The 26,978-nt window shown below is 42.4% G+C and overlaps 1 protein-coding gene across 2 annotated transcripts in view; it reads right to left on the bottom strand.

Annotated features, from left to right (window-relative positions):
- Window positions 1–3,935: 3,935 nt before the first annotated feature.
- Window positions 3,936–26,978, bottom strand: part of galnt2 (UDP-N-acetyl-alpha-D-galactosamine:polypeptide N-acetylgalactosaminyltransferase 2) — an 85,349-nt gene continuing 62,306 nt past the window's right edge. For both annotated transcript variants that reach the window (XM_062996262.1, XM_062996263.1), the window contains exons 6-16: window positions 26,364–26,429; window positions 23,115–23,236; window positions 20,641–20,728; window positions 16,130–16,217; window positions 15,132–15,235; window positions 11,197–11,323; window positions 8,777–8,869; window positions 7,935–8,018; window positions 7,197–7,323; window positions 6,989–7,108; window positions 3,936–4,826 (exon numbers count right to left, since the gene is read on the bottom strand). In XM_062996262.1, the coding sequence (XP_062852332.1) occupies window positions 4,671–4,826; window positions 6,989–7,108; window positions 7,197–7,323; window positions 7,935–8,018; window positions 8,777–8,869; window positions 11,197–11,323; window positions 15,132–15,235; window positions 16,130–16,217; window positions 20,641–20,728; window positions 23,115–23,236; window positions 26,364–26,429 (1,175 nt within the window). In that variant the 3' untranslated portion in view covers window positions 3,936–4,670. The remainder of the gene's footprint in view (window positions 4,827–6,988; window positions 7,109–7,196; window positions 7,324–7,934; window positions 8,019–8,776; window positions 8,870–11,196; window positions 11,324–15,131; window positions 15,236–16,129; window positions 16,218–20,640; window positions 20,729–23,114; window positions 23,237–26,363; window positions 26,430–26,978) is intronic.

Consider the following 26,978-nt stretch of genomic DNA (forward strand, 5'->3'; position numbering starts at 1 on the left):
GCCCACATAGTCCGGTCATCCCGCCCAAGCAGACATGGTAGCCAATTAGTGTCTGCTGCAGGCACTGCCAATTATGCCCGCTAGATGGCGTCCAGCCGACCGGTGGCAGAGTCGAGTTTCAAACCAAAGAGTTCAGAGGGTTTTTTTTAGCCCCTTAATAATCAGTTTCTGAAGGAAGCGCTCTGGAGTTAAAATCATTACAACAGCGATAAAAGAGCGATTTACTGGGACGGGAGCTAAAACGTCTCCATAAAGTACCAGGAGGCTCACGGGTAACCAAAGGCTGATATGTTACCGGGAAAGAAGTGCTTACACTGAGCAAGGTGGTGATTTAAAAACTAAAAACATGATCTGCAAATGATGGTGATTCAGAAATAAATAGAATACAATGAACGATACTTTATCAAAATGAGCTAATAAGGGCGTCCAGATGACACAGCGGGATAATCTACTAGCACACCAGCGCCAGGATTCTGAGCCCCCAGGTTTGAATTTCGGCTCTGCTGTAATATACCCCGATCAGCCATAACATTAAAACCACCTCCTTGTTTCTACACTCACTGTCTATTTTATCAGCTCCACTTACCATATAGAAGCACTTTGTAGTTCTACAATTACTGACTGTAGTCCATCTATTCTCTACATACTTTTTAACCTGCTTTCACCCTGTTCTTCAAGGATCAGGACCCCCACAGAGCAGGTGGTGGATGATTCTCAGCACTGCAGTGACACTGACATGGTGGTGGTGTGTTAGTGTGTGTTGTGCTGGTATGAGTGGATCAGACACAGCAGCGCTGCTGGAGTTTTTAAACACCGTGTCCACTCACTGTCCACTCTATTAGACACTCCTACCTGGTTGGTCCACCTTGTAGATGTAAAGTCAGAGACGATCGCTCATCTATTGCTGCTGTTTGAGTCGGTCATCTTCTAGACCTTCATCACTGGTCACAGGACGCTGCCCACGGGGCGCTGTTGGCTGGTTATTTTTGGTTGGTGGACTATTCTCAGTCCAGCAGGGACAGTGAGGTGTTTTAATGGTTTTAATTAATGTTTTTTTCCTTATGTAAAGCACTTTGAATTGCCACTGTGTATGAAAGGTGCTATACAAATAAACTTGCCTTGCCTTGCCTTTAAAAACTCCAGCAGCGCTGCTGCCAACACACCACCACCATGTCAGTGTCACTGCAGTGCTGAGAATGATCCACCACCTAAATAATACCTGCTCTGTGGGGGTCCTGACCATTGAAGAACAGCATGAAAAGGGGGTAACAAAGCATGCAGAGAAACAGATGGACTACAGTCAGTTATTGTAGAACTACAAAGTGCTTCTATATGGTAAGTGGAGCTGATAAAATGGACAGTGAGTGTAGAATCAAGGAGGTGGTTTTAATGTTATGGCTGAACGGTGTATAGCTTATACAGTACTTTAATCATCAACAGTGATCAGTGACACGTCTATAGGTCGTATTTTCCCCTCATTTACAGAATGCTACAGAGCTTTGCTGATTCTCACACACACACACACACACACACACACACACACACACACACACACACACACACACACACACACACACACACACACACACACACACAGAAAGTGTTTCAAACGCTTTCATCATGAGCTGTTCATTTAGTTTACAACACACACTGCTTTCCAACAATAGTTCACTCAGAGCATCATCTGTAGTACCGTCATAAAATAAAAAGAACACAGAGACCCTGTTTACACCCGGTTGTTTCATGCATCTTGTACCTGGATTCTAATCCTTATTAAATGCATCTTCGTTTATTATCGTGCCTCATGAAGTCATAAAACTACACAGAACCACGGAGCTCCTGAACGCAGCATTAGTAAAGCGCCGTCGTACTGTAAGCTGGGAGTCCGAGGTTTGATTAACTTTCCTTCGCCGTCACCCTTGAGTCACTGTTCCACTTGATGCAGATTTAATTCTGTGCCAATGAAGGATTCAAAAGGGGCAAATTAACACCCAGGTCTCCTTTATGAGCAGGTAAAATTTTGGGCTGGATCTAATCTTAATACCACAACAAGGTACCGTATCACTATTTTGCACGTTTTATGCATTTTGAGACGTAGCGTGTGTGCTTTTATTGAGGGAGGAATCTGTTCTAGCACACAGATGTATATGTGTGTATACAGTGCAGTGGTGGTTCAGCGGTTATGTCACTGGGCTAGTAATCAGGAAGTTGCCAGTTCTAGCCACCCCATCGCCAATTTGCCACTGTTGGACCCCTGAGCAAGGCCATTAAACCTCAATTGAATGGTATTCAGTGGTAATTGTAGGTCACTTTGGATAAAATGCCAGTGGTGGACAGAATACACTGCAAATGATGTCAGGTTTATTTAAGCACTCATGTGATGGCGACACTAAGTAAACTGGTAGAGCAGTGGTAGCTCAGCTGTTAGGTTTCTAGACTAGTAATCATAAGGTTGCCAGTTCAAGCCTTACCATCACCAATTTGCCACTGTTGGGCCCCTGAGCAAGGCTCTTAAACCCTCAATTGCTGTGTATTTAATTGTATTTAGTCATAATTGTAAGTCGCTTTGGATAAAAGTGTCTGCTAAATGCTGTAAATGTAAATCACTGAGTTTATAAGTAATTTTAGACCTCCCGCCCTCAAAAGCTTTATTTTTGAAGAGTTTTATATGCACTACATGGGAAGAACAGCCAGATTAGCATGTACAGAGCTCACTGGTGCTCAAATGTTAGTTTTTAATGTATATTTTTAATACTTTTTGAAGGATATTCAGATTAAAATGGCAGTGGTGTACAGAATACACTCCAAACCATGTCACTTGGATAGCTCAGCGGTTAAGTTACTGGTCTAGTAAACAGAAGGTCGCTGGTTCAAGCCCCACCATTGCCAAGTTGGGCCTGTGAATTGTACTCAGCTGAAATTGTAAGCAGCTTCGGATAGAAGGTTCCACTAAATGCCTTGAATGTAATAAATGTAAATAAATGGTAGTTGGGCGGCACGGTGGCTCGGTGGGTAGCAAGAAGGTCCTGGGTTCGATCCCCAGGCGGGGCGGTCCGGGTCCTTTCTGTGGGGAGTTTGCATGTTCTCCCCGTGTCTGTGTGGGTTTCCTCTGGGAGCTCTGGTGTCCTCCCACAGTCCAAAAACATGCAGTCAGGTTAATTGGAGACACTGAACTGCCCCATAGGTAAATGGGTGAGTGTATGTGTGCCTTGCACCCATTGAAAAGCTGGGATAGGCTCCAGGACCCCCGCACGACCCTAATTGGATAAGCGAATAAGAAAGTGAGTGAGTGAGTAAATGGTAGTTAACTGGAAGAGCAACAGACTCATCAAACTCCCAAAGTAAATAAAAAGGTAAAATAATAATAATTTATGTTCTTCAGAGCGCCAACAGTAGTTGGCAGACCAAGATGCGTCTCAGAAGGATTTCTGTATCTCCACGATTGGCTCTCCTAACACTTTAAACAGTGCTTGATACTAACGATGCATGAACCATCCGAGCGTGGACACGGCTAAAGCGAAATGCAGACCTGTGGTCGACCTGTGGCTGTGGTACACGGGTTTCTGTTTCCGTTTTTTCGAGTCCGGTTGCGGCCCAGCTGCTCCGACACTTGATCGTTTTGGTTTACAGTAGCACGGATGAACTGAAGTAAAGTAAAGAAATCAAGTAAAACAATAATCAATACGTAAAGCGACACATCTAAAGCAACGTCGAGTCTTGTGGTGGAAAGCTGGATCAAATATTAATAATTATAAAAAAACAAACGAACCGTCCCGGGACTGGAATGATCACGCGACTGCTGTACACTGACCCTGTCCGACGTGAACGTGATAACCCCGGTAAAACGTCGACCGCCCCCCCCCCCCCCCCCCCCCCCCAATCAAATCCGCTAAGACACAAGAACAGTTACCGTCAACTTGATTATTCTACATGATGCAATTACAAAAACTAAAAATCTCTCAAGGATCCAGAAATCTCTGTGACGTGATTCGATTACAGGTGGTAAAATGTATAAAACGAAGACGCGCCGCGGTCCGATTGATGACGGAGGCGGCAGACGATGAACGGTAGCAGCCAGTGCTACAAGGTATGCCGCCGCCGCCCCTCCGAAAATAATAAACACCCAAGAAAAAAAAACAAACAGGCCGTCGATTATACAGTGTATAAAAAGTTCGCTCGACAATCCGAGGCCTGCTGGGGTTTTTCCCCCCCACTTGATTACAAGAAACAGAAAGCTTCCGATTCGTCCCGTTTTCCTCGAATTCCGATGTCCCGGGTGCCTCCGTGTAGCGCTGCGTACATTCAACGTTGTTTACATCGAACCAAACACTAGATACCCCGACTGAAAGAACAAAAACAGGTAAAAGAAGAAGACAAATCAAAACAGGAAGGGCGACCAGGATCTGATTCATATTGCTGAACTTAAAACCCCTCGAATCCTTTCTTTAATTAAGACTGGAGGATCGTTTCCCCACCAGCTGGACCATAAATGAATCGGTGAGGTATATAGTTGGATGGAAAAAAGTCATCATGTGTTTTTTTGTCGCCCCCCCCTTCCCGGAGGACGAGCAGTCCGAGCGCGGCTGGCCGGTCGGCGTACCCTCGAGAGTGCCGCGCGCCGCTCTGTGACCTGACGAGGGCGCAGGGCGTGGAGGCTACAGGACAGAGACCTAGGGCTGTAAGTTGAGGGTGAACTTCCACTGCTGGGTGAGCGAGGGGTTGCACACCTCCACCGTCAGACCCCCGTTCCGAGCGCTCCGGCTGTCCAGGCACAGGTTGCTGCCCACGTGCCGGAGCTTGGTGTTGTTCTCGATCTGCTCCCATTTCTGCAGTGGACACACAAACATTACACATTCTCAGCTGCTGAATTAAAACTTTGGTTTTTATGCCCCTTTTATACCCACAGGAACCCAAAAGTATATTTACATTTACATTTATGGCATTTAGCAGACGCCTTTATCCAAAGCGACTTGTCTTGTTCTGGTCACTAGTCCAGTACCAGTACCTTAACCACTAGGTTAGGCATCCAACTTTGTAGCAATAGTTTGTTCTAAAGTCCTGACCTCAACCTCATCAAACACCTTTGTTATGAACCGGAAAGTCAAGTGTGAGTCAGACCTCCTTGTTCCAATTGTGAGTCAGACCTCCTTGACCTCCTTGTTCCAAGACTTTGCAAGAATTCTTTCTGAGGTTCTAGATCTCAGGAATGTTTTACTGCTTTGAATTTTTCCTTATGTAAAGCACTTTGAATTGCCACTGTGTATGAAAGGTGCTATACAAATAAACTTGCCTTGCCTTGCCTTCCAAACCAGTGCAACACAACCCAAATACTTCCATGACTAAATATGCACAAATTCCCACAGACACTCCAAGTTCCTGTTGAAGGCATTCCGAATTTTGGAAATTTGAAGAGAGGCTTCGTAATAATACCAATGTACCAACCAGAATCAACTGTGTTATAGCACTGTGGTACAAAACAGAGCAATTATTATTATTACTATTATTAAAGTATTGCTTTTGTTATTACTATTATCATCATCATCTTTATTATTGTGATTCTTATTATCATTAGTAATCCTTTTGTTATTCTTACTTATTGTTATTCTTATAATAATTATTATTATTATTACTAATATTTCTATTATTATTATAATTATTACTAGTATTATCATTATTATTACTATCATTATTATTATTATTATTAATATTATTATTATTACTATAATTATTATTATTATTATTATTATTATTGTTATTACTATTATATTATTATTATTATTAATATTATTATTAATATTGTTATTATTGTTATTAATATTATTATTACTTATTATTGTTATTTTTTTATTAATTTTATTTATTATCACTACCATTATTATATGTTATTATTATTATTATTATTATTAAGTGCTGTTGATTCTGACTCCTGGCGACCATGTGGAAGGTGTTTCTCCAGAACATCGACTGGTGGTGTCTATTTGGGTCTTCAGGCTTCTTAATAGATAATTTATATTTTCTCTAATTGTTTTTTTGCATCTGGACGTCCTCTTTTACCTTCAACTCGTCCAGGCGTAATTATCTTTTCAAATGAACTGGTAATTCTCACAGTGTGTAGAAAATAAGAGCGCTTCAGTTTGGCCTGGGAGTTGAGTGAGAGGTTAGGATTTGCCATCCAAGGTTCTTCACCAGCACCAAGGTTTAAAGACCTGACATCAATAAAGAACCACGCAGAAGATTAGAGTCTGGACAATCGTGATCTTCGTTTGGAGAGACAAATCTTTACATGTGAAGATGTTCTACACTTCCTTCATTCTGGTTCTGCCAGGTGCCAATTTGGGTCGTATTTCCTGACCACTGGATGCTTTGCTTTTGAGAACTGATTCAATTACACAGAAGCTGTCCATCACTTCAACATCTCCATCACTGGTAACGTTAGTGGTCTGTCCTGTTGGCTTTAACGTTTGTCTTCTTCATATTGAGCTGAAGTCTCATATTTCACTGTTGTTTAGCTTTTATTATGGGCTTTAGATCTACTTCATCTAAAATACTGATATTACCACCGTACTGCTAACACGGTAAAAACAATAATTACCTTTCCTGACATTATCTAATTATTTTAGCATTAAAAGTGACACTGATGCATTTCTAATACTGGTCTGGTATTTTGGCCTGGAATTGCACCATTTCTGCTATTTATTGATTTATTGAACTCCACTATAAAGGGCGCTCGGGTGGTGCAGCGATAAACATACACCTGCCCACTACTGCTGAGATCTGGGGATCCAGGGTTCGATCTCAGGTGTGCTAGCCTGCCGGTCGGGCGTCTGCAAGGACGTGATTGGCTACTGTCCAGGTGAAGCCCAAACACCCTAACCATTGGGAGGTGCACTCGTCAGTGCTGGTCCCAAGCCCAGATAGGAATAGGAGGGTTGTGTTAGGAAGGGCTTCTGGCATAGAACCTAAGGCAAGGTCAGATCTGCTGACCTACCTGTCTAGTGTCATTTTCTCTGCAGGCCTGTAATTTAATCTGTGTCCCAGCCATGCGGTCCACCACCGTCAGACACAGGTCCATGTGCTTCACCGATTTATCCTTAGTCATTGCCCATTCCTAAACACATGAAGCAAAGAATTAAAATAATAAAAGTCTATATATTAAAGTACACGGCATTTTCACAGCTCTTTGTGCTGATCAGTACCTGGTTGCCTCCTGCGTTGTGACACTCGTAGACTCCCACTACTCCATCAGCAAAGTGACCCAGCGTGTCCAAGCAGTTCCCGCCCTGCTGCAGAGCCCCAAACGCTATGTCCTGATGGTCCGGGACCCTAAATATATCACAAACGACAAACACAAGATTATAAAACATGTGTATGGATTTAAATTCAGCAATGGTTATGTACTATATGCACAAAAGTATTGGGACACATCTTGTAATTTAGAATTCTTGCGCTTCAGGCACAACAGTTGCTAACAGGTGTAATGAATCAATTATATGAAGGGAATTTTATGCTTCCAGTTTTGCAGCAACAGTTTAGGGAAGGCCCTTTCTTGTTCATGTTCCAGCATGACTAAGCCCCTGTGCACAAAACAAAGCTATATAAAATGTCCTGCACAGATCCCTGACCACTGAACAGCTCTGGAATGAACTGGAACATCAACTGAGGCTTTGTTGACCAACAAATTCCCACAGACATACTTCAAAATGATGTGAGAACCGTTCTCAGAAGAGCGGCTGTTGTTCTGGCTGAAAAGATCACATGAAGGTCACTATTATAATAATGTTTGTTTTTGAAACGGGATGTCTAGCAAGCTCGTAGTCAGGTGTCCGAATACTTTTGGTCATACAGTGTACTGTGTGCAGAATATTAAGATGTCATGTTGGAACAAGATGAACTGAAGCTTCGTGTGTAACATTCCAGTAAGTGGAACTCCTCACCGGAGTTCTGGATACACGTTGTCCAGGTACCACTTAAACGGCTTGCAGCCTAATCGCTTCTTCATTTCCAGTCTGCTCTGTATACTGGCGGGGGGAAAAAATACAATTAGAATAGAATTAGAAGTAGAATTCAGTTTTAAACAGGGTTTAATGGAAAGCAGTTCAGATATTACAAGATATTTTTTTGTGTATATACACCGACCAGGCATAACATTATGACCACTAACAGGTGAAGTGAATAACACTGATTATCTCTTCATCACGGCACCTGTTAGTGGGGGGGATATATTAGGCAGCAAGTGAACATTTTATCCTCAAAGTTGATGTTAGAAGCAGGAAAAATGGGCGAGCGTGAGGATCTGAGCGAGTTTGACGAGGACCAAATTGTGATGGCTAGACGACTGCAGCTCTTGTGGGGTGTGTCCCGGTCTGCAGTGGTCAGTATCTATCAAAAGTGGTCCAAGGAAGGAACAGTGGTAAACCGGCGACAGGGTCATGGGCAGCCAAGGCTCACTGATGCACGTGTGGTCGGATCCAACAGACGAGCTACTGTAGCTCAAACTGCTGTAGAAGTTCATGCTGGTTCTGATAGAAAGGTGTCAGAATACACAGAGCAGCACAGTTTGTTGTGTACGGGGCTGCATAAGGGGGACCAACACAATATTATGAAGGTGGTCATAATGTTAGGCCTGATCTGTGTATTTATAATATATATTATATGTTATTATAATCTTCGTCTTTGTTTATAATACGTTGGGCAGTTAAATACATAAATGAATAAATAAAAGCACACATGCACAGGGAGTACACAGGAATAAAGAAGAGGAAGGTAAAACACTCACTTGCCGTAGGGGACGTTCCGTGCTGAGGGTACAGCAGCGTAGTAAAAATTCTTAAAATCGTCCATCCACACCTCCGCCGCTCGCCTGGTGTTTCTGCAGTGATCAAGACCATAAAGAATTTTATTTGGGACCGTCTTGGTTCCGGATCTCATCATTCTAGCGAGGTGTGGCAAATAAAAAATGTGCAGAGTAATGCTGAAATGCCAGGCATGGGTAGATTGTTGACATAGTGGCCCTATCGTGCTCAGGGTGGCACGGGATATTCTCTATCGCAAAAGTAAAACCAAACATAGCCATAAGCTGCGATTTCCAGGGTCCAAGAACAAGTATAATAGCATTCCTGAAGGAGAACAGGACATAGAAACCAAATTCCAATATGAGAGTCTTTGTGTTACATTATCTTGCTTGTTGTAGCGCCACCTAGCGCTGCAGTTACACCATATTTATGCCAGAACTGACAAATCTCCAATGCCTCTGCAGTTTGGTGAAAGACTGTGTGATGGTGTCTGTGCTTTACGCTCACTGCTGTTCCACCCATGTTTTTGACTGGCGTCTGATGAAATTACATTTAAGGTTAAAGTCCTTTCTGTGTGGGGTTAGCATGTTCTCCCTGTGTTCACGTGGGTTCCTTCAGGTTCTCTTGTTTCCTCCCACAGTTAATTTTAGCCGTGTTCTTCAGCTTGTAAGCTCATCGGCTGTGATGATCATCACTCACTTACAACCACAAGATGGAGCAAACTGTCCACGCAGGCCGTGCTGTGGCGTCTGCATCTCTCATGGTCAGTGGATCAGTTTCAGTACAAGTCCGTTCAAACCCTGAATCCATCTGATCCACAGGAACTAAAGTTTACACACCAGGGGTGTCCGAACTTTTCTGGTTGGGGGCCAAATAAAGTAAAAAAAAAAAAAGTGCAAACACAGGGCCACGGACTCTCTGTAATAAAACTTAGAAAATATAACAGAGCTACTTGATTATTGATTTACAATCCCAAATCAGAAAAATAAAAACACAGAGTTTCTTACATTTACTTTTATTTGATGTCAGACAGGATGAACCTGAGATATTTCATCTTTTATCTGCTCAACTTCATTTCATTTATTAATAAACATCCATTCCTGCATTTCAGACCTGCAACACATTACAAAAAAAGTTGGGACGGGGGCAATTTAGGGCTAGTAATGAGGTGAAAAAACTAAATAATGATGTGATTCCAAACAGGTGATTGTAATCATGGTTTGGTACAAAAGCAGCATCCAGGAAAGGCTGAGAGTCTCTGATGAGTAAAGATGATCAGAGGATCCAGTTTGTCCACAAATGTGTGAGAAAATGATTGAAATGTTTAAAAACAAAGAACCTCAAAGAAAGATCGGAAGGGATTTGCATGTTCTCACTCTACAGTGCAGAATATCATTAAACCATTCAAGGAATCAGGAGGAATTTCAGTGTGTAAAGGTCGAGGGTGCGAGCTTAATCTGAACGCTCGTGATCTTCCATCCCTCAGACGGCGCCGCATCAAGAACCTCCACTCAACACTAGCTGATATAACCACATGGGTGAGGGATTAGTTCACAGAAGCCTTATGGTAACCATGTCCAGAAGCCGCATCGACTTCTCGGGGTGAAAAGGAATGGCAACATTACAAAGTGGTAAATGCTTTACTGTTCCAACTTTTTTTGGAATGTGTTGCAGACCTGAAATGCAGGAATGGATGTTTATTAATAAATGAAATAAAGTTGAGCAGATAAAACATGAAATATCTCAGGTTCATCCTGTCTGACATCAAATTTTTTTCATTGTTTGCATTTTCCATGCTGTCCCAACTTTTTCTGATTTGGGGTTGTAGTGTAAATGAATTTTGTATATGTATCCGATGAGTCTGGTTCCTCTCGAGGTTTCTTCTTGTAATTTTAAGAAAGTTTTTACTTTTTCACTGTCGCCCTTGTGTTGCTCAACAGGGTTTTTGGTCTGTCGGTCCTGGATTTTTGAGTTTAATATAATGATCTATTTGTGACGGTCTTGATTTTGCTAATTCTTCTATATATTAAACGTACACACGTCCCTCTGAACTTAATAAAATATAGTTTTAACCTTTAGAGCTGCATAGAGGCGTCATGTTAAAATTTTGAGTTCAGGAAAAGAAGATTGGCACCGTTTTAGACTGATTTATAGCGACACAGTGTTTAAACAGGGAATTACTGTTTGTAAAACCTGATGAACAGTGAGCCAATTATTATTTTACTTCTAAAACACCTCTCTCAGGGCATTTCAAAAATGATTACAGAACACAAATGGCCCACGGGCCGTAGTTTGGACACCCCTGGCTTGGACCTTGAAAGGATTTTCTTCTCTCCTGAAATGTTTATACTTTTTTAACCCCGGCTTGTGTCGCCCTGTTCTGTGCCCGGCATGCAGGACGTACCTGGCAAACACGGTGCCGCTGCCTCCGGGAAACGTGTACGGGTGCTGCTTCCTAAACACGTGTCCCACCCGACTGCACGGGATGATCTCCAGACCGCCTCCACACTGCCAGACACGGAACGAGATCTCTGAAACACACACACACACACATTTATATTTACATTTGCAGCATTTAGCAGACGCTTTTATCCAAAGCGACTTACAATTGTGACCAAATACAGTGTGTTAAGGACCTTGCACAAGGGCCCAACAGTGGCAACTTGGTGGAGGTGGGGCTTGAACTAGCAACCTTCTGACTGCTAGTCCAGCACCTTAAAAGCTGAGCTACTATTCCCTACACATGAACAAAATGAAACTGTGCAGAACATTTACATACACACAAGTGCACGTGTCGATCCTCAATCAAGGATTCTAATTATTATCTTCTAAATGCTCCCATCAACTAGTAATTCATGATATTTTGCAAACTGCTATAAACCGGTCCACCGCCAAAAATGTGTTTTATATACAAACCCCATGTCAGGAAAGTTGTAAAATACAAACACAAAATGAATCAACTGCCAAAAGGTCAAAATATGAATTTATTAACAATCCAACTGGATTGTATTATGTAAATAAAATCAAATTTTGAATTTGCTGCCAGCAATTTTAATATTTATTTACAGCTTTTACATGATGTAATCACAGATCTATTTACATTATTCATTTTACCGTTGATCATACACCGATTAACCATAACATTAAAACCACCTCCTTGTTTCTACACTCACTGTCCATTTTATCAGCTCCACTCACCATATAGAAGCACTTTGTAGTTCTACAATTACTGACTGTATTCCTTCTATTCCCTACATACCTTTTTAGCCTGCTTTCACCCTGTTCTTCAATGGTCAGGACCCCCACAGGACCATCACAGAGCAGGTATTATTTAGGTGGTGGATCATTCTCAGCACTGCAGTGACACTGACATGGTGGTGGTGTGTTAGTGTGTGTTGTGCTGGTATGAGTGGAGTTCTTAAATACAGTGTCCACTCACTGTCCACTCACTGTCCATTCTATTAGACACTCCTACCTAGTTGGTCCACCGTAGATGTAAAGTCAGAGACGATCGCTCATCTATTGCTGCTGTTTGAGTTGCTAATCTTCTAGACCTTCATCAGGGGTCACAGGACGCTGCCCACGGGGCGCTGTTGGCTGGATATTTTTGGTTGGTGGATGATTCTCAGTCCAGCAGTGACAGTGAGGTGTTTAAAAACTGTCTGATCCACTCATACCAGCACAACACACACTAACACACCACCACCATGTCAGTGTCACTGCAGTGCTGAGAATGATCCACCACCTAAATAATACCTGCTCTGTGGTGGTCCACTAACAAAGAATGTAGAGAAACAGATGGACTACAGTCAGTAATTGTAGAACTACAAAGTGCTTCTATATGGTAAGTGGAGCTGATAAAATGGACAGTGAGTGTAGAAACATATATACTGTATATATATATATATATATAAATGGAATTCCAGCACTTTACATAATGTCCCAACCTTTCTGTAAATGGGGTCACTTTGAAGCCCCGTTTGTCCGGCGGTCTGTGACAGTTTTAACTCTTACATCAGCAGAGATGTGATTTTCCGGGAGCGCTGCAGCTGAATGAAGCTCTGTGTTGAAGTGAGTAACACTTTTCCCTTCAGGATGCGTCACAGACAGTACAGACAGATTTCTAAATCTGACGAGCTCGAACGTCGCTGCTTAACACGAGCGCGGTCACAAGAAACACTCGCGCTATTATCAGACGAAGGAGGAAGATGAGTGGGCGAGAGTCTCACAACAAGGACTTTAATTCAGCCGCAGTGGCGTCATAAACCTGAACCCTGAACGACGACTCGGAACCTACCGGCCCCGGAGAGTTACAGAGGAACAGCATCATTATACACAGAATTTATCTCTCTGTTCCTTATACCCCCCCTGTGAGCCACGAGTTCCATCGTTTCCACTGACTCAGCCAGAACTGGAGCTGATTCAGGGGAGCGGACGACGTTTTTAGGACCCGACGGGTTTAAAAACCCCAAATTATTTTTAATAATATTCCATCTCTGCATTCTCTTTTCCTCCCAATCAATCTGACACAGCAGTAGTCTAGTGGGTAGAGCTGTTGGTAATTAGAAGGTTGTGGGTTCAAATCCCAGCTCTGCCATGCTCTGATGGGCCCCTGTGCAATGTAAGATCACCACCTTCCGGGCATAATATTGTAAAAAGATTTAGGAAATCTAAACTGCACTGTATGAGAAATTGGGCCTAGGAGTACTTCGGAAAACTGTTGTCATTGAATACGTTCCGCCTCTGCATCAATACTAGAAATGAATATACCCTCCTCTGACGTGATCGGGGTCTCTGGCTACGCTAAACTGAGAGAAAAGGGAGAAAATGCAGAAATAAAATGAGCAGAGCTGTTGATTATTGCAAGGTTGTGGGTTCTAATCCCAACTCTGCCATGCTCTGTTGGGCCCCTGTGCTCCGACCTTGAATCCAAACAAGCTGGGATATGAGGAGGAAACATTCCATTGTACTGTGTGCATGTATATATGACAAAAAAAGTCATTCAATCTGCCCCTGGTGATTATAGATGTTTTTAGTCATATCCATTACCCAGGTGTATCTTTCCCCTCTACCTCCTTAGAGGCCAATCATCTGCAGCACGAATGAGGAACAGCCAGTGCGGTCTGTAGCAGTATTGAGAAATCCCTTCGACCTCCCCCCCCCAACAGACACAGCCAATCGTTTGCAAGGGTAATGCAGAAGAATAAGGAATCCCTTCGACCTTCTCTTCTCACAGACACAGCCAATCATCAGCAGCAGTAATGAGGAATTCCTTCGACCTTCCCTCCCCACAGACACAGCCACTCGTCTGAAGCAGTAATGAGGGATCCCTTCGACCTTCCCTCCCCACAGACACAGCCACTCGTCTGAAGCAGTAATGAGGGATCCCTTCGACCTTCCCTGCCCACAGACACAGCCACTCGTTTGTAGGAGTAATGAGGAACAGCCAATAGTCTGTAGAAGTAATGAGAAACCCCTTTGAACCTCCCTCCCCACAGACACAGCCAATAGTCTGTAGCAGTTATGAGGAATTCCTTCAACCTTCCCTCCCCACAGACAGAGCCACTCGTTTGCAGGAGTAATGAGGAACAGCCAATAGTCTGTAGAAGTAATGAGAAACCCCTTTGAACCTTCCTCCCGACAGACACAGCCAATAGTCTGTAGCAGTTATGAGGAATTCCTTCAACCTTCCCTCCCCACAGACAGAGCCACTCGTTTGCAGGAGTAATGAGGAACAGCCAATAGTATGTAGCAGTTATGAGGAATTCCTTCAACCTTCCCTCCCCACAGACACAGCCAATAGTCTGTAGCAGTAGTAAGGAACAGCCAATTGTCTGTGGCGGTAATGAGGCGTCTCTTCAACCATCCCTCCCTACACACACAGCCAATCGTCTTTACCAGTAATAAGAAATCCCTTTGGCCTTTCCTCCGCACAGACACAGCCAATCATCTGTAGCAGTAAAGAGAAATCCCTTCAACCTTCCCTCCCAACAGACACAGCCAATCATCTGTAGCAGTAATGACGCTCCCTCTATCTTCTGGTTTTAAGAACATATTTCATCATCTACAGTCAAAACCATGATTTAAAAACCGGCGTGGATATAAAGACAAAAACACGTTGTGGTATTTATTTACATTATGACCGCAAAACACAGAATAAAGCTGAAAACAACATCAAACTACCATGAAATCACCATGAAACTTAAATGCAAAGCCGAACTCTCACTTTACGCTGAGATCAATTCCTTCTGCCTGTCAGCGATCAGCAGTTTTGTGATAGAGAGGTTAAAGAAAAAGATAAAAAGCCATAAATAAATAAATGAGGGTTCCTCAACTCACCGAGATTTTCACCACCCCACACGTCCATCATCATGTCGTATTTTCCCAGCTCCTCAAAGTAGGCTTTGTCCATAACGAACAGGCCACCAGCAATCATAGGAGTCCTAGGATACAAAAACGATTAGGATAGATTATTGTTTGTTAAAAACGAATCACAAACTGCCAAAAGGTTTTGGGCGCCAAGACTCGTTGATGGCAGAGGACATGAAGGGCTACAGAAGAAGCATCTGCATCAAACCCAATAATAGTATAATAATAATAATAATAATAATAATATAATAGTAATAGTATAAAGGAAGAAGTTCAACTGGGCTGACGATCCCATGAACAGAGGAAGAGAAACTACCAGGATGCACTGGAGGACGATCCACCTTTCACCATAAAAAAGAAGGACCTGCTGGTAATGTCCTGGTACCAGAGACCACAGGACTCCTTTAGAGGAGTAAACAAACTGCTAAAAGTAAATTCTACCCAATGCAGCGAGATGGGGAGAAGGCAGAGTTGGTAGGTAAGGTTTAACACCATGTTAGCACCTCTGCTATTTCCATGGCAGGTTATGATAGTTGGGGGTGGGTCTTGAGAGGTCTTCTGGAAGGCAAGACTTCATGTACATGTTTATTTTTACATGTACAGTATTTAGCAAACGCTTTTAGCTAAATCGACTTCTTTTAAGGCTTTAGAGCCTTGTTCATGAGCCCAACAGTGACAACTTGGTAGTGGTGGGGCTTGAACCATCAACCTTCTGATTACCAGTCCTGTACCTTATCAAGTAAGTTGGAACTGACACTACATGTGCATGGATGAGAGGTGGAATCAAAAAAGTAAACAAACTGCTAAAAGCAAGATTCTACTTGCAGCAAGTTGGAAAAAGGGGGGTGCAGGTAGGGTTGGTAGGTCTGGTTTAACGCCATGTTAACATCTTGGCTAGTTCCATGGCAGGATATGATAATTCCTCATGTTTTTTTTTCATTTCTTATTTTTGGAGGGGGGGTTCTTACTTGATGGGAGCGATAGGGTTCCCCTGCCTCCCCCGTCTCTGCTCCAGAGTCATGTAGTCCCACTTAAAGACCAGATTCCAGTCGAAACCTGCAGAAACAACAAACAAACAAACAAACAAACAAACACACACACACACACACACACACACACACACACACACACACACACACACACACACACATTAGTGTGACGCAACAGCCTTTAAAGTAGTGGATCACAAACAGTGTGGGCTGCTTGTGTTTTTGTGTTATAAACAAAGGTGGAAAGAGCACTAAAATATTGTACTCAAGTAAAAGTACTATTACTTTAATGAATTTTTACTTAAGTACGAGTAAAATTACTAGTCTAAAAATCTACTTAAGTAAAAAGTAAAAAGTAACTCATTTAGAATGTACTCAGAGTAAACGTTACGTAGTTACTTGTTATACAGGAGGGCGTGTCTCTTCTGTGTAATGCAAACAGGACAAGTGGATATAAATCTCACAATAATTGTTTTTAATTAAAATATAATAGAAAAAAACATGTTGATACAACATTTAAAACATTTAGGGATGTGTAATGTGTTATTTTAGTACAGACCATCCCATAAAACCTTCTCAAACTGTATAACCACTGAAGTTGGCATTAATTGTGGATTCTATAGACCAGCCTTCTTTTCATCACCAACAAATACCAAACAACATCATACTGCAGATCTCATAACTCAAAACAAGTCAAGGTTACAAGTGTTGTGACTTTCACTAAATGAGAGGAAAACCTTCAAGATGTATTAGACAAAACTTTACCATTCTTTGACATCAGACTATGTTATCAAATAACGAAACATCAAACTCCAAACATGTTCAACTTTTAAAAGCCCTTCCCTCCCTCCTCTATACCTAGATTACAGTTCTTTTATTTTAGCACCAGTTTATTTTCCATCGCAGAATTTACTGCAGCAGTTTCCCAGACGCGATTCATTTCCCAGACATGATTTTTAATGGGTTTTTTTTACTCAGTAACGGATGTTATTTAAAATGTAGCAAATTACAATTCTTAATACAAAACATACTTAAGTAAAAGTAAAATTACTGGTTGTAAAATGTACTTTAAAAAGTACAAGTACACAAAAAAAATACACAGTAACGCGAGTAAATGTATTTCGTTACTTTCCACTTCTGGTTATAAATATATGGGGGTGGGGTTAATCCTGTGATATTTACAGACCTGAGGTGAGATTGGACGCTTTCTTGGCTTGAAATGAAGCTAAATGTCATGTTAATGATCCGCATGTAAATTAGAGCGACCAAGGTCGAGCGCCGAGTGCCAGTCTGACCAGCACAGAACCTCCTGAAAGCAGGGAAAGCTGGCATCCTCCTGCGCGCTGTGTGAAAGGTAATTACTCTGGAGTGCTCCGAGCGAGGACTGGGTACTCTCGGCGATCCAAACTTACCAGTCCGCTTGCTCCATGACCCCACTAAAAACTACACTGCCCTCTCGACTCCAGAGAGATTTCCCAGAATCAGAATGAACGGCGAGGGACAGAGTAAAGAGAAAAGAAGTGGTTTAAAAATGTTTTAGCATGTTCACTTTCACCAAGGTGGCCTAAGATCTGAGAATAACTGCAGGCTGCATGATGAATAATAGAATAAAATAGATTAGAGCGCCTTTATTTGTCTTATATACAGATTATTGTTTCCATATATCCCAGCTTGTTTGGATGCTGGGGTCAGAGCGCAGGGTCAGCCACTGTACGGCAGCTCTTCAGCTGACAGGTTTAAGGGCCTTGCTCAAGGGCCCAACAGTGGCAGCATGTCAGAGCCAGGATTCAAAGTCTAAAACTTTCGATTGAAAGTCCAAAGCTCTACCCACTAGGCTTCCACTGTCTCATAATAAAAGGTGGCCTAAATAATAAAATAAAAGTGATACGAGGGTTTTTAACAAGTCGATGCACTGCTGCTTTCACCTAGGGCTGGGCAATATGATTAAAAAACTCATATCTCGATATGCTTTTGAGAAGTGGCGATATACGATACGATATAATGTAAACTTAATGTACAATGGCAGAGCACTGCTCGTATTTTAGCTTATTAAGTTATCGTAAAAACACAAAATACTGTAGTTCTGATCCATTCTGACAGAATTACAGTGTTTATATTCTGTATTATTATCAGGCTGTATTTGTATTCATATTGACAATATTTATATCAAACAAACCAGCAAAATCTCACAATCACATTTCTGCTTCGTTTTACTTCAAACTAATTAGCATCGAAAAAATCCCAAAAAAGTTGAATATTTGATGATGCTTTGCTATTATTGCAAAATGAAAACGCACGGTAAACAGCAGCACCGCGACCCAGATCAACCACACAGCAGCAGAAAATCATAACCTGTTTTTCTTCTTCAAGGCCACCTCATTTGTTTCCAGAATATTTCCAGAATATATAAATACATTTCCAACTGTGTTTATTATCCTATAAGGTAAAAAGCTGAAACCAATCAAGAGAGAGATTGAAATTCCGCCCAAAATCTGAATTCGGAAGCTCTGATTGGTTTATACATCTGTTTGAACCATGAATGAATCTCTTTAACAAATGAACTGATTCATGTGTGAGCAAAACGAATGAATCTTTACCATAGATAAAAGCACAGCTCCCTGATTCGATTCCAATGAATAACTTGAATAACGAAAAGAGTCGTTTCTGATTCGTTGACTCAGTGATTCAGTTTGCATGTGTGTGTGTGTGTGTGTGTGTGTGTGTGTGTGTGTACGCGCCCACGCGCTTGTGCTCCGTTTTAAATGTTCTCAGACGATAACCTGTGCATCCCAGACATACTCGATATATCGAATATGGTCATTTTCAACATCGTGTAAAAAGTAATATCGAATATATCGATATTCGTGATATACCGCCCAGCCCTACTTTCACATCATCATCATCACATGAAAATCTTCGTCCCCTTAAAGCTTCCTTGAGCGTCCAAAAAGGTGGAAATCAGATGGAGCTAAATCCGGACTATAAGCGTCTCTCAGACACGACCGATTACTCCTCCTACTGCACCCTCACCGCTTATAACCACAATATAAAAGTTAGGAAACTTTTTGAAGAACCCTCGTAGAATAAAATAATAAAAGTGGGACGTTAAAAACAAACAGAGTAGCGGAGCAGGGTGGTGAAGGGTGTCAGAAGTTTGTAGACAAACTTTAAGGTACCTAAATCATGGACTAGTTTAAATTTTAAATGACACCCCATATACAACCCACTATTAGTTTTTTTTTTGTCTCACAGTGGATGTTCCATTTCATCCTGGAGGTGTTTGATAAGCTCTGTGCAGCTCCAAACTGCAGGAGGAAAACCTGTTTTTTTATTATTCAGGTGTAACCCAGGCAGGGCCAGCGGCTGTTCTGGCGCTGTTCTAACCTTTAGTAAATATTAATTCAGAGTAAACAGTAGAGTTTACATACAACATCTGTTATGTAGCACCGGTGTACCACCAACACGGACCCACACGACGAGAGTTCCGGCTCCTGAGCTCTTACTCATAAATAAGATATATATATATACTGATTAACCATAACATTAAAACCACCTCCTTGTTTCTACACTCACTGTCCATTTTATTAGCTCCACTTACCATATAGAAGAACTTTGTAGTTTTACAATTACTGACTGTAGTCCGACTGTTTCTCTGCATGCTTTCTTAGCCCCCTTTCACCCTGTTCTTCAATGGTCAGGACCCCCACAGAGCAGGTATTATTAAGGTGGTGGATCATTCTCAGCACTGCAGTGACACTGACATGGTGGTGGTGTGTTAGTGTGTGTTCTGCTGGTATGAGTGGAGTTCTTAAATACCGTGTCCACTCACTGTCCATTCTATTAGACACTCCTACCTAGTTGGTCCACCTTGTAGATGTAAAGTCAGAGACGATCGCTCATCTATTGCTGCTGTTTGAGTCGGTCATCTTCTAGACCTTCATCAGTGGTCACAGGACGCTGCCCACGGGGCGCTGTTGGCTGGATATTTTTGGTTGGTGGACGGTTCTCAGTCCAGCAGTGACAGTGAGGTGTTTAAAAACTCCAGCAGCGCTGCTGTGTCTGATCCACTCATACCAGCACAACACACACTAACACACCACCACCATGTCAGTGTCACTGCAGTGCTGAGAATGATCCACCACCTAAATAATACCTGCTCTGTGGTGGTCCTGACCATTGAAAAACGTGTAGAGAAACAGATGGACTACAGTCAGTAATTGTAGAACTACAAAGTGCTTCTATATGGTAAGTGGAGCTAATAACATGGACATTCGCTCACTCATTTATTCCTTTATACATTTTCTCTTATCTTATGATCTTTCTGAATAAAAAGCCTTAAAAACTTGGTAACTCCTTTTAGTGGAAAATGCACAGAAACAGGCCTGACTGTTAAGGGGTTAAAATTAAAGTTTATTTAACTGAACTGAAAGTAAATTGAGAAGCCAGATAGCCTTGACAGCCAGATGAGAAAAAGAAAAGCTTTTTTTTACCTCCTTTGAGGTCGGCGGATGCTCCGACGTACTGGAAGTTGTCCATGTTGATGACGTCTATGATGGGCGAGACGACGCGTGTCTTGTCCTACCGAATGAAGTCAGCACAAATTACAAAGACTTCACAGTAACATTTCTGATGATCACATGATTATCTGATCATATTATTATGGGACAGTGGTGGCCTAACCTAGTGGGTAGAGCTGTGGGTACAATAGCTGCCCCTACTTAAATTGTTCTGTACTCGTGTACGTGTTTACATGACAAACACGTTTCATCTGCCCTGAATTATCCTAGATGTTCATTAGCTTCATTATTTAAGAACAATTAGAATCAGAAGCTTCAACTGCATTATGATCTCTCTACACAGACGCATTTCACGTCATCCTACACTCCTGAGAAGAGGGCGTGTCTAAATTCTTAGCTCCCTTAAAATGCTCCTACTGAGGCGCCTTAATTCTGAGTGATGATCTGACTGAATAACGAGGGAGCGTCCGACGTCTCCTCAGCGCTGACGGCAATCCCAGCATTCAGTGCGGCACGACTTTTCTCACAAATAATGACAAACGTGGCGGACGAATATAATGCCGAGCAACCAACGGAGTTCTTCACTAATGTAAACAAACTCATTGATGTTTAATCTGTATAAAGGTGTAATTATACGAGTGTCGTTTATTGTATATTCAGGCTCGTCAGGGACAGTTTAAGCGTTTTCGGTACACGGAGGGAGACGTTAGCTGGCGTGCTAGCAGTTTGTGCCGCCTCAGACCGTTGGTTTGGTTGGTTTAATGAGCTAAAACTCCAGTGACGTAGGTAGAGTGTCTAAATAATCTGCCTTATGAGTTTGATGTCTTATTAGAATCGTCTCTACAGAGGCAGCTGATCAGGTAGGCAGTAGGTACCCAACAGCGGCAACTTGGCGGTGGTGGGGCTTGAACCAGGAACCTTCTGATTACTGGTCCAGTACCTCAACCAATTAAACAAACCGCTCTCATTCAGTACCAGATACTGGGTGTGTTTCATATCCACACACAGAGCACCGGTGGCGGTTCGTAGGCCGAACGAGCGCCGCCGCCGTCGTCTCGATGTTCCACGTCAGGCTGAAAGATTTACTGCAGATTCCTACAAACTTAAGCTCTTGTTCAGATTCGCAATTAAACTAATGAGCCAACGAGGCAGCCAAGATTACGAGACGTTTGCGGCTGGCCGGACGGACGCTGCCAGACTGGTAAATAGCTGTGGTCAGCAGAAGCTCGGTCATAAACACTAAACCAGACAGAGCTTTATTTTCTTATTAGACGCTTCATTCAGCTGGAGGAGGAGCAGAGACGCTGCACTGCAGGATTCACTGAGGTGGCCTGGTGGACAGAGCTGTGGGTCAGTGCAGGTCAGAACGTGAGTTTACTATTCCTTTAGGGCAGGGATGTCCCTGATGGAGTGAAAAATGTACAAACACGGGGCCACAGAGTCTTTAGTAATAAAAGAAATTAAAACATAACAGAGCTCGTGATTAATAACAGTTCCACTTTCTTTCTATCCGAGTGATTGATGATCTATCGTCCACAGCGTCGTGTAGTTCACTCACCAGTTTATAATCCTAATCGTTAGACTATTGTACTTCTTTAAATGAAACATACCCACGTCCCCCAGCGCACCTGAAATCTTCTGCGTTCGCTAGTTTGACTAGTTTTTGTTTCTTTGTAGCCGTTTGTTTGTTTTAAGTGGGAGGCCGCTCACGTGGCGGAGCGGCAAAACACGCTAGCACACCAGAGCTGGGATTTTGAATACATCGTACTGAATCTCAGCTCTGCCATCCGGCTGGGCTGGGCGGCCACATGAACAACGATTGGCTGTTGTCCATCCAAGGATGGAGCCGAATAGGGAGCTCATAACTGATGCAGTTACGACCTCTGCTGGCTGGTTGACGGCGTCTGCACAGAGTCGAGGAATAATACGTAGATCAGGGTGTGGCTCTTCGTACACAAGGCTGATCCTCATATGAACTCGCCTCGTGCAGGTGAAAAGATGCAGTCGGCTACCGCACACACATGTCGGACGGGTCGTGTGTCAGTTCGCTCTCCTCAATCATGGCGGGGGTCAGCACCAGTAGAGAGGAAGCATAATGCAATTGGGTAAAAAACTGGAAGCGCTAAAAATGGGGTGAAAATGTTTTGAGTCGGGGAAAGAAACAGTTTGAGCAGTCTATTGAAAAACCAGTTTAACAGTGAAACAACTTTAATTTTATTTCTAAAATAACTCACAAACCTGTGGTGTATGATACTGCGGTGGGATTTTGTAATCGGTGCTCTGGATTTCAGTTCCTTTCCAGACTAAGTGGTCAGTCTTTACGTTCTGTGATCCCACAGTGTTTGTTTTTATATTAGAGAGGGTAAATGGGATAGAAAGACCGGCTTGTACTTGTGTGTGTGTGTGGTGTGTGTGCACTACAGGGGTGTGAAGGAGGTAGGACTAACCTCAGCGACCCTCTCCAGCAGAGGTTCGAGCCAGTGCTCGTTACACTCACAGTGACTGTCCAGAAAGGTGAGGACGCTCGCCGTGGCTGCATCTGCCCCCCGCACACGAGATCTCATCAGACCTTAAAAACACACACACAACATGTTGTTTGTTTGTTACCTATTTATGGCAAAACGTTTAATCTTTTATTTACAGTGGTACCTCGTAACTCAATGCCCTTCGTGGAGAAATTTGTTCCCTTAAACCTGACGTGTGCGACCGCCGCTTTGTTCAGCGCTCGGCTTGAGTGGTAAAACGTCATCAAAGTGTGAATATGAGCTGAATCTGCATTAGTGTGGAATAAGTGTCAGATCCAGGGTTAGAGCTCCACATGTATCTGTGTTTATCTGGATTTTCCTCCCTGTTTCACTTTTAAACTTGTGTTACAGCTCCAGCTTCTGAGAAATTGTGAGAATCAGAATCAGCTTCTCCCAGAGTCTAAAACGCTTCTGGTTCAGAATAAAGCTTAACGTGGTTTAATGTAGTAAAAGAAGGAGACAGGAGCACTAAACTTCTCTTCATTATTACTGCTCATAAGTTCCTCCACTGATCACATTCCTCACTCGCTGTTTTACTACAATAAGTCACGTTAAGTTTTGTGCACCGTCACACTTCATAGGAAAAGCTATTTTGCCACTTCTCATGTGAATGCGCCGGTACTGAACGGAATACGGTATTTCAGGATCAATCCACCTCCTTGTTTCTACACTCACTGTCCATTTGATCAGCTCCACTTACCATATAGAAGCACTTTGTAGTTCTACAATTACTGACTGTAGTCCATTTCTCTGCATGCTTTGTTAGCCCCCTTTCATGCTGTTCTTCAATGGTCAGGACCCCCACAGGACCCCCACATGAGTATGAGTATGAGTGGATCAGACACAGCAGCGCTGCTGGAGTTTTTAAACACCTCACTGTCACTGCTGGACTGAGAATAGTCCACCAACCAAAGCTATCCAGCCAACAGCGCCCCGTGGGCGGCGTCCTGTGACCACTGATGAAGGTCTAGAAGATGACCGACTCAAACAGCAGCAATAGATGAGCGATCGTCTCTGACTTTACATCTACAAGGTGGACCGACTAGGTAGGAGTGTCTAATAGAGTGGACAGTGAGTGGACACGGTGTTTAAAAACTCCAGCAGCGCTGCTGTGTCTGATCCACTCATACCAGCACAACACACACTAACACACCATCACCATGTCAGTGTCACTGCAGTGCTGAGAATCATCCACCACCTAAATAATACCTGCTCTGTGGTGGTCCTGTGGAGAAACAGATGGACTACAGTCAGTAATTGTAGAACTACAAAGTGGAGCTGATAAAATGGACAGTGAGTGTAGAAACAAGGAGGTGGTTTTAATGTTATGCCTGATTGGTGTATGTCTTTATTTGTGTGCTTTCAGTTTAATATTTATGAAGAGTTTGCGCTCTGTTCCAACTTTAATGAATGATTAATTTATACTAATTTAATTAGAAGATGCCTGATGGAGACAGACACTCGACTAGGGTCACATGATGAAGCCTCGTCTCCTCTTATTAAGTTAAAAATGTTTGTCCGATTCGGCACCTGATCGCTTGTTTTGTTCCTGCGGTTCCCACTCGGCCTGTCGTCTGTTTTTAATACAGCTGTTTATTACTGGTTCTGCGTCTGAAGGTGGGAGTTTACGCTGTGTTGCTTGCTGTTTCCTTTCTGGTTTCCTGTGATTACAACACACTCTGAATTCTATCTGCTCTGGGGGAAGACTGTGGTCTCTGTACCTCTGTAACTTCCAGAATTCTGAACCACGACGGGCTCCACACAATCCTGCAGAGCGGTGAAAATAACCTCACAAGCATTCACTACATCTGTGACTGCCACGAAGGTTAAAGATTTTAATATCCTGATATCCTAAACCTAAACCCATCTTTATTTACTGAGTGGAATGTGGATGGAAATGATCTGGGTTAGAGAGAAATGTTTTATTGTGTTTATACTACAGTACGTCTCCAGTATATTCACATATACAACACACACACACGTGTACACACACACACACACACACACACACACACACACACACACAGAATTTAGAATTTGATTCCTGAAACACACTTCAAAAGTTATTACAGGGACAAAAAGATTGAAAAGCTTTTAATATTTAAGTTCCAGCGTTCCACAATAAGCAGGTGAACTGGTAACAGGTGAGGGAATCATAATAGGGTATAAAAGGAAGATCCACTAAAGGTTCAGACTTTACAAGCAGTGATGGGAACTGAGTTCCGAACCTTAGAAGAGAAATTGCTGACAGAACAAGAACAGAACATGTAAAAAGAACGTGGAAAGAATGTTGAAAGAACGGGGACAAGACATGAACAGAATGTGGACAGAATGTGGACAGAACATGAACAGAACATAGAACGTGGACAGAACATGAAAAGAAAGTGGACAAAACATGGACAAAACGTGGAAAGAATGTGGACAGAACAAACAGAACATGGATAGAACAAGAACAGAATGTAGACAGAACATGGACACAATGTGGACAGAATGTAAACAGAGCGTGAACAGAACATGGACACAATGTAGACAGAACAAGGATAGAACATGGACAGAACATGTAATAAAATGTGGAAAGAATTTAGACAGAATGTACAGAACATAGACAAAACAGACAGAATGTAGACAGAACACAGACAGAATGTGGACAGAACATGGACAAAACGTGGACAGAACGTAGACAAAACAGACAAAACATAGACAGAATGTGGACAGAACGTGGACAGAACGTGGACAGAACATAGAATGTAGACAGAATACGGACAGAATGTAAACAGAATACGGACAAAACATAGACAGAATGTAGACAGAACATGGACAGAAGATGGACAGAAGATGTACAAAATGTAAAAAGAATAAAAAATGAATGCTGAAAGAACAAGTACAGAACATGGAAAGAATGTTGAAAGAACCCAAAAAAAACGTAGACAAAACTTCAACAGAACATGGACAGAACGTGGAGAGGATGAGGAAAGAACAAAGACAGAACATGGACAGAACGTGGACACGGAACAGCTGTAGAAGCAAATTTAGAGGCCACTTATTTAATGGCCCTACAGGAAAATAAAAAGGTTTTTGGACAAAGACGTCCGTGTCCCAATTAATCAATCACAGAAAAGAAGAGCAGAACTACGACACATTATCAGTAATAATCAGAATAATCCCGGTTACCTTCTCGCCGATCGTTCCTCAGTATTCGAACTTTCTCCATTTTTCCAAGTAAGGCCCCGTCCTCAGCTACCAGACAAAAATAAAAGAGTGTTACGTTATATTTAATTACATTTTCATCAACTGCTACATCCTGGTCGGGGTCACAGCAGGTCCGGTTCCACCAGAAAACAGAACTTTGGTTATTATTTTACCCTTAGATATAGCCAATCATGTCTGTATAGACGCCCAGCAGGCTGACAGCACTGCTAAAATTCAAACCAGGATCTAAGTAGTGGTGGGATCCTGTAACAGACCTCTGCCCCCGTTTTGTTTTTTTTGTTTGTTTGAGTAATTTATAATTTTTTTCAGTTAGGGTGTTCGGAGCACTCTAAGGTCTGGGTTTGAATCTCAGCTGGCCAAGCATCTAAACAGACATGAGTGGCTGTGTCTGAGGGTGGTAGGCTTAATAGCCAAAGACTTTTGATTTACTTTGATTGTCTTATGTTTCCCGGCGGAACCAGACCTGCTACGACCCCGACCAGAATAAAGAAGTAATAATAATACAGGTTCAGTTGATTTTATTAGATGCTGATGTGAACAGAGAAAAGATCTCAGACCAGGTTTTAATCCTGAAAG

This window comes from Trichomycterus rosablanca, chromosome 5 (genome assembly GCF_030014385.1).
Source record: "Trichomycterus rosablanca isolate fTriRos1 chromosome 5, fTriRos1.hap1, whole genome shotgun sequence".
NCBI lineage: Eukaryota > Metazoa > Chordata > Actinopteri > Siluriformes > Trichomycteridae > Trichomycterus > Trichomycterus rosablanca.